Source organism: Cardiocondyla obscurior, linkage group LG20 (genome assembly GCF_019399895.1).
Source record: "Cardiocondyla obscurior isolate alpha-2009 linkage group LG20, Cobs3.1, whole genome shotgun sequence".
Taxonomy (NCBI): Eukaryota; Metazoa; Arthropoda; class Insecta; order Hymenoptera; family Formicidae; genus Cardiocondyla; species Cardiocondyla obscurior.
The window spans coordinates 3133985-3142533 of NC_091883.1; the positions used below are offsets into that span (position 1 = coordinate 3133985).

General features: G+C 40.2%; 2 protein-coding genes across 3 annotated transcripts; one reads left to right on the forward strand and one right to left on the reverse strand.

The window, feature by feature from the left end:
• Positions 1-324: 324 nt before the first annotated feature.
• Positions 325-2400, reverse strand: LOC139110504 (thioredoxin-related transmembrane protein 1). The gene is made up of 6 exons (XM_070670345.1): positions 2315-2400; positions 1830-2235; positions 1499-1660; positions 1188-1362; positions 998-1099; positions 325-913 (listed from the first exon to the last, which is right to left on the reverse strand). The coding sequence occupies exons 2-6, from the start codon at positions 1982-1984 to the stop codon at positions 608-610; spliced, it is 900 nt and encodes a 299-aa protein (XP_070526446.1). The 5' UTR covers positions 1985-2235; positions 2315-2400; the 3' UTR covers positions 325-607.
• Positions 2401-2449: 49 nt separating this feature from the next.
• Positions 2450-5010, forward strand: Usp39 (ubiquitin specific protease 39). Of its 2 annotated transcripts, XM_070670334.1 has the most exons (9): positions 2450-2665; positions 2972-3250; positions 3326-3501; positions 3584-3809; positions 3879-4165; positions 4243-4371; positions 4434-4495; positions 4587-4809; positions 4883-5010. In XM_070670334.1, the coding sequence occupies exons 1-9, from the start codon at positions 2587-2589 to the stop codon at positions 4946-4948; spliced, it is 1527 nt and encodes a 508-aa protein (XP_070526435.1). In that variant the 5' UTR covers positions 2450-2586; the 3' UTR covers positions 4949-5010. The 2 variants fall into 2 exon arrangements, with proteins under 2 accessions (XP_070526435.1, XP_070526436.1); XM_070670335.1 differs by lacking the exon at positions 4883-5010 and having other exon boundaries at positions 4565-4798.
• The last annotated feature ends 3539 nt before the right edge of the window (positions 5011-8549 follow it).

Consider the following 8549-nt stretch of genomic DNA (forward strand, 5'->3'; position numbering starts at 1 on the left):
TCAAATATTGTTTTGACTTATTCTCTCAAAATAAGTTTATATAAATATTTCGATTTATAAGATCTTGCAATCACAAACGTTTTATAGCAAACGCATGCTAAGAGTAGTCTACATAATCAAAAATTCCTTAGTCACCTCGAAGATCTGCAGCTATCATCTAATAAATGGTAATCTATTGAACATGTCTTGCGATATTTTGTAAAAGTCTTTCTAACACGTTTATATTTTCTCATTGCGTCAACGAGAGAATTGAGTCCTGAGATTATTCGACAGCAGGAACACCTGCAAGAGCCTAAAATTTTACTGAATAATACCTGAGACATCTAATTTTTAAAATGTATTTGTAGATAAAAAAATGTTTACAGGCAATAATGATCTAAAATTTTTCTTCACTGAAATTTTTAGACGTACACAAGAGACATTAGACATAGTCGTTTCTTTGAATCATTCACTTGAATTATCTTATAATCCATAGTTCGAGATATAAATTAACAATATCATACCGCACTGGTATTTAATGTACAGGAATGACTTTGGGAGTATACCAACAAATTAGTCGCAATTAATTCATGTTTGTTGAATATTTACATTAAACTAGTCTATATCTCTAATCAGCTTTGCGTGGCTTACGCTTGCGAACGTTCGGACTACTGGTATCAGCTTTAGTATCTTTATCTTTTTCACTCGCTTCAATTTCCTTCGCCTCAGATTTCTTCGTTTCAGATTCTTTTATCTCGGATTCGTCTGGTTCAGATTCCTCTTCATCTATTAAATCATCCCCGATATTTTCTGCAATTTCATCTTCATCTGAACTTTTCTCCTGAGTACCACTATCCGTTGCACTCTGTTTCTTCTTTCCTTGTTGTTGAGCCGGTTTTTGTGGAAAGATAAAGTCGATCAAACACACGATAAACTGCAATTATAAATATAGTTAATATCCACTTGTTAGGTATGTAAATTGGAAAATATCACGCGATATAAATTACAAATTGCTTACCAATCCTAATATTGTGCCCAAAATAACTGTCACAATAGCAAAGATTAAGTAACTGCCCCAAACAGGTAATCCAACATCTTCTAAAAGTTGATTGTGGATATTCTACAGGAAAACAGCAGTATTTTATAAACATTTTTACAATAGAAATACATATGTACAGTTTATAATTAAAAAAAAAAACGATATTTACTCGTAATACTTGAGACAGCTTAAAAAATTGACTTAAAATTGACATGTGGAATGAAGTTGGATTTTTCCAACTAGATATCGGATCTACTTTCATCCATGTTTTCTTGGTTACAAATTCAATGAGCGAGGATTTATCTCTGGGGCTCTTATATTGCCTGAATATCCCATTATTTACACTAGAAAAATAAAAAAATTAATTAAAAAATATACATATAATTCTTAAATTCAATTCAGATTTTTTTAACTAAAATACAAAAATGTTAGAGAGCAATCGTATTAATATACATGTAGAATCGTAAATAATAAACGTACTGATATATCGTAGGTAAGGCTGTAACCATAAATCTGCCGCTGAGGCCCGGCGAATCCGTCACATCTATCTTTCCAACATTGATATTCAAAGCCTTCTTTGATAAAGCCAGATCCTCCCAGACCGGTTCGAGTGCTTTACAAGCCGGACACCATGGTGCATAGCTACCAAATAACGTAACGTATTAAATTAACAAATATGTACGTATATCTAATTAAACAATCAAGCATATCTCGCGTGTTTCTCGTTCAAGGTCCGATGCTAATTTATTTCACGACGAGATTCGAATACCTTTTGACACGCCATCAACGTGTCGACGTGGTGCATACTTACAACTCGACCATCCACTCTCCCGTTAGTATAAGGTCCCAGTTGTCCTCGTTCAGCTGCTCCACCAGGCTGTTCGTTGTTCCTCGGCGCTCGTGGAGGCTCGCGTGGACGTTCGCGGCCAGCAGCGCGACGTAAACGAGACAAAATGCAGGACCCATCCCGTGCTGAACGTCTCACTGTCGACTTTAACCAACGCTCTCACCGGCGCCGCACACCACGACGCCAATCGCCGAGCGAATTCCGATCGCGTCGACAACCGCCGCGGATAACGGGAGGCAAAGAACGTGCTGCGCTGCCTTCGGACAAGCTTCGGAATACGTTCTGGGCGTTGTTCATGAACGTGAAGGTACGAAGGGCAGATCCTGCGCGACCGTTACTCGCCGGTCTGATGGCCGGCTTGCTGCAACTTCTTGATAAACTTCCTTATCAGGCGAACGGACTGTTTACCTTCTATTTAAAGTGAAAGATAAAAATAAATGACCACTTACTTGATAGATAAATTTAGCAGGACGTTGGAACGGCTTGTCCTAATAAAGTGAAGCCAAGGAAATCTCCAGCTGTAGAGAGGCGAAAGAACGGTGAACGTTGCGTCGGCGCGGACAAAGGGAGAGAAAGAGAGAGGGAGAGATCCGTAAAGGGAGACGCTAAAAAGTAGACTCTCACGTTAGCGGCTTCACTTTTCTGACGCGCCGCGAGGTCCATCCTTTCTGTTATAGAAATCCTGTCCACGGTGTATGTTTACATCGGCGGGATACCAAAAATGGCGTCCGACGTCCGAGGTACACAGCTGAAACGAAAACTGGTCGATACCGGGAGCGACTCCGACAATGAAACGGAAAGTAAGTGCACGCGTCATTTATTCGATAAAACTTTAATTCAAACGCACATTATTTAATAAAATGCAAAATCGTTGTTCGTATGGAGTTTGAGGTTAGGTGACGTTCGCTATAATTATTTTCATTTTTACAAGAGTTTTTTGTGATAGCGTATGTTATATTACGTGATTGTTGGCGAATAAATGATGCGAGAGAGCGAAAGAATCAATGGCACCTGGAATACTATCACGTTCTGCCTTTCTTACATATTTATTGAGGTATAACCTAGAATATTGTTACCTGCACTAACATTGCTTTTTCTGTTTTCAGAGAGCACAAAATCGATGAGAACTAAATCAGACGGGCCACGACTGTGTCCGTACTTGGACACCATCAATCGGCAGTTTCTAGATTTTGATTTTGAAAAATTGTGCTCTGTATCACTGTCTAGGATAAATGTATATGCTTGTCTGGTATGTGGCAAATACTTTCAAGGACGTGGAACCAATACTCATGCTTATACACACAGTGTGGCAGAGAGTCATCATGTCTTTCTCAACTTGCACACGCTCAAATTTTATTGTCTGCCAGATAATTATGAAATAGTAGGTAAGTAAGTCCAGTCTTTATTATATTTTTGTATCCTTGTTTCTTTTTTATCAAATAAAATTTTGTTTTCTTCAGATTCATCTTTGGACGATATTAAATACGTGTTAAATCCAACTTTTGACAAGTTGCAAATATCGCAATTAGACAAGAGTGACAAGCAGTCAAGAGCAATTGATGGTTCCATGTATTCACCAGGAATAGTGGGAATGAATAATATAAAAGCAAATGACTACTGTAATGTTATTTTACAAGTAAGTTTTAATGACTTTAATGATGAAAGGTATTTTTTAAATATTGTTATTCTGTATATTTCGCAAATTTTATATTTTACAGGCACTTTCACATGTTACACCTTTAAGAGATTTTTTTTTAAGAGAATCTAATTATTCTCATGTAAGAAGGCCACCAGGTGATTCATCGTATCTCTTAGTACAGAGGTTTGGAGAGCTCATGCGCAAATTATGGAACCCACGTAATTTCAAAGCGCACGTAAGTCCTCACGAGATGCTGCAAGCGGTCGTTTTGTGGAGTAAAAAAAGATTTCAGTTTACGGAACAAGGTGGGTAGCAAGCTTCACCAATTTTTGCTTTTCGACAATTAAAATATTCTCATTAATAAATTTGTTTAGGTGATCCTGTGGATTTTTTGTCTTGGTTTTTAAATGCTCTTCATCTAGCGTTAAACGGTACAAAGAAACGTGATTCTAGCATAATTTATAAAACCTTTTTGGGTCATATGCGAATATATACGCGGAAAATTCCACCGCTGGAACTGGAGGAGAGCCAAAGAAGTGAGTTATTGAATACAGTGGAATATGGTGAAACTGTTACGGAAAGTCCATTTCTATATCTCACTTGCGATCTTCCGCCACCGCCGCTATTCAAAGATCAATTTACAGAAAATATTATTCCACAAGTAAGTATTTTATTCATAATTTCGGTCAGGTAAAAAAAATATAACAGATAATTAAAAACAACTTTTTATTCATTCAGGTAAACTTGTACACGCTTCTGAATAAATTTAATGCTGTCACCGAAAAGGAATATAAAACCTACAAAGAAAATTTTATGAAGAGATTTGAGATTACTGAACTGCCACCGTATCTTATACTTTACATAAAAGTAAGTTGCATATGCTGTAAAGAAGGAAATATTTTACTTATTTCATTTCTTACTGGTTTCAGAGATTTACAAGGAATACATTTTTCGTTGAGAAAAATCCAACGATCGTGAACTTTCCCGTTAAGTAAGTACATACGACATTATCTTGTTTCATATAATATTAAATATTAAAAAGTTTGTGATCATATTTCAGTTGCAAATCGTTATGCTTGCAGAAACGTCGATTTTGGAGATATTTTAACACCGGAAGTGAAAGCCAAGCATCCGTATACGACGTACGATTTAGTAGCTAATATAGTACACGACGGTGAGCCTGGCCAAGGAACTTACAGAGTTCACATTTTGCATAGAGCCACTGGACAGTGGTACGAATTGCAAGATTTACACGTTACTCAAATTTTGCCGCAAATGATTACGCTTACAGAAGCATACATACAGGTGAATAGATAGAGCATTTGCTTTTTGCAACTTATAATATAATTATCTTATATAATATATTCTCTTTTTACAGGTTTATGAATTGAAAAAAGAGACTCACATGGAAAACGGAGACAATAAAAATAAGAAAATTATATGATATGCTTAAATAAAGAAAAAAAAGGATAAAAAACGTGGAAATAAAAATTTACATTTTATCTACGCAGACTTAATTTTCTAATATTTCCATAATAAAATTACTTTTCATGTGTTCTAATAGTTATTTCCATAATGCATATAAAAATTGTTCTCGACAATCGATATCCCAATTTATTAATTACATTATACATTTATTTCGTAGTAAATATACATAATTCATCATTGTAATATTAAACTCCAATGCCTTTTGGAGATTTTATCTCAATCAGATGTTCCAAAAAAAAAGAAATCTATAAGAATAAAATCGAGATGATCCATGTAGTGCAGCCAGAGCCAATTTGGTGGGGAAGAAGCACGACGAGCGGAAGTACCCGAAGGCGCCCGAGTCGTGAACGAACGAGGCAACGGAACCGAGCCGCTCGCCGGAGTTCGTGTCCGAGCGGTGCCGTGAACGGTCGCGCGCGTAGGCGGTCGTGGAGTGAACGCTCGTTCCCCGCGCTTTTCGTTCGCCCGTCACGACGAAACGTGTGCCCGACTTCGCTTCCCGTTTTCCTTCGCTCGTAGCAATCGTAGCTCGCGGATAAAAGGCTACGTTCGCGCGCGCTGTTACGAGCGGCCGATCGTCCGTGTGCAGCCAGCGGCAGTAGCGCGCGCGCGCGCGCCGAGTGCTCCTTCAAGTGTTTCGTTCGCCCTGGATGAACCATCGCCGGGCTCGTCACGTGGATTATCGCCGGCCGGACGCGGAGGGACGCCGAGGGACCGTCGCTGCGGCCGCACGGTGAGTACACGTTCTATTCTTGCGACGAAAAAGTGCCGGGCGGTTCGAACGGGCGCCCGGCCTGCTGGCCGTTTTCCGCGATGGCGCCGTCGATCCCGTCGACGAGCACGCAGAAGCGAACGACGTTTGAAAACTCGCCGCCCGCGGCGACGTTCGTCCCCGCGCCTCCCCTTTTCTCTCCCCCTTTCGGTACCCAATGATCCCGGGTAGCTTACGCGCGTTTTTTTTTCCGCGACTTCGTTCCCGGCGACACTCGGCAGTGTCGGGGACTCGGCGATGCCGCCGACACTTCGAGCGAGAGGATGCTTTTACCTAACCTACCGTCACCCCCGTCCCTCGCGTCGTCTCCTCGAATACCTGTTTCGCGCGACGCTCGAAAAAAACCTTCGATCGCGTGGTCGTCGTCGCGCGAAGAAGCGTGGAACGCGGCGAGCGGGCGAACGGGGCAAGAGGAGGGAGGCAGTTCGGTGGAGGGATGGTCCGTTGACTCTCGCGGAAGGATTTTTGCGAGTTTCGGATTCCTAGCTGGCCGCGGCACGTCGCGGAAACTCGATTCCTGCCCGCGCGGGAGTGACGAACGAATAAATCCGCGTTCGTTCTAAGATTGCCGTCGTGATTTCGGTGGCCCCCGACAACGCGCTCGCATTCCCGAGAGCATTCAGCGACGTGACTCGTTTTATTTGTGGGGACAATTCGCCGCTTGACGCCCGATCGGATTTGCGACGTCGTACGTTCGACGCTGCTGAAACAATTTACAACGTAAGTCCCATGATAAATGTAAAATTACAGTGCACGAGTAGAAAAATTCGTGCTCGAACGTTACGTAATTTTTACGAGATTCGGCGATTTTTAATATTTCTTTATTCACAAGTATTTAAACTCATTTATTTTAATTGTTATAGAAGCACATAATTTTTTTTTTCTTCCTTTTCTTCTTGTATTTAATTATGAAATTTTTTAAACTGTTATTCCATGTAAACGCACTGTGTTTTTACACTGTAATTTCACATTTGTTATAGCTAGCAATTTCCATGTAATTTTATTTCCAGTGTGGAAGGTATAGTTTTTTTTTTTTTTTTATGTCCTTGCACGAAATAATTGTCGGCTGTTGTGACAATCTTTATCTTCGTCGCATGCTCGTTTGGTATTAAAAGTGCCATTTACGGGACGCGTTGTTGTGGAAAAAATCTGCAAAATGAAATATTTTGCATAGATATAGCCTTCTGTTCGCGGAATCCAAACGTTTTTTAATAATGCAATTTAATACGACGTCGCAGTTACAATTTATATTACATTAATTACGTAGAACGTAGAGAATTAAAAAGTATCGGGTATCAATGTTGGATAGATATTTAAATAGCGATTAGTAACCTAGGTAAAAATACGATGCAATTAGGCGAAATTAGAAGTTGCGTTAAGAACAGAGTATGGAATCGGCCTTGTATAATTCCCTGGAAAAAAGGAAAATAATTTCGTAAGCAATTTAAGTAGATTTTCTTTCATTTCATATGTACGCTAATTCCCAGATAAAATTTTCGCTGAAACTTTACCGAAAGCGCTCTTCTTCGTCGTAGAGATACAAATTAACAATTGCAATCAGTCGAAGCCCGCGTGGGCCTTGAATTAATATTAATATCGTAAAACAAGATAAAAAGCGAGTTCTTCTCTCGAGTTCTTTCACGTGTAGATCTGTCCGATTAGTCTTGGCACGTTTCTGAAGGTCAATTTTTGCGTGGGCGTCCGGCAAGTATTGTTCAATCACGTAACGCAACAAAAGATTCGTCATCGCATGTAACATTCGCGGAAATGACGGAGACACTTTGGCGATAAAGATATTAATCACTCTAGTATTTTAATAGAAATTCCTGTCCCCGTTCTTCCCTCGCTCGTCAAACGATTCCCCGCTTACTTTCCGTATTTACAAGAAAAAAAATATATAAAAAGTTCAGGAAGTTTAAACGCTCGTATAACATTATTAATTAATTACGCGGCTATCGATTTTAGAGAAACAAAAATTAGGACAGTTGAAAAAAAAAAGCAATCACTTCTGGATACTTCCAATTCGATTTATGCAGTATTAATTTTTCTTCCACTTCTCACGTCGCGAGAATCGGCGAAGCCGTTCCCGAGAATCTCGCGGCAATCGTTGCTTAATTCGATCGCGCAGAGTTCGCGGAGGGGTGGGAGGGGGAGGGGGGGATCGAATGAAGAAGTGTCGGGTGCGATATACAACGTAACGCGAATCTAAATAGATTGGAAGAAGGAAAACAGCGTAGCGTAAGGCCTGCTCGAGCGCGGATCGCGGAGCTACCCGTGTAACAGCAGATGGCCGGGGTATGCGCGCATCTGTAATTGAACCTGATGGTGATGATACCCCCGCGAGGCCGCGAGATACCGGCGAATTGGGTTATACGAGTCACGATCCCGTGGAGATCATTATACGCATGCAGACGCGTCCCGAGTGTAGCGATTAACGTTAACCCTAAGCAGATGAGATATCCTCTCGAAAGTCGCTTGCCTATCAAGAGCGACTTTCGAGCGACAGCTTTGTGACAGACGATGACTGCATTGACAGCGATACTTGATTATCACGTTCTCGAGAGAGATCTCTTACCGCCAACCGAGGGTAAAATTCACGAGGGAGAGTTTTAAACGTCGCGGACTATAATAAAAAAAGAAAAAAAAAAAAAAAATTAAATTAAATTAAATTACATGTAAATTGCAGAGCAAGACTTAGAATTCGGGAAGTGTTGCAGGAATAAGAGGAAGTCCTTCCAAACGTTATTAATTTGATACCAGCTCGCGTAATGATATTTATTAACTT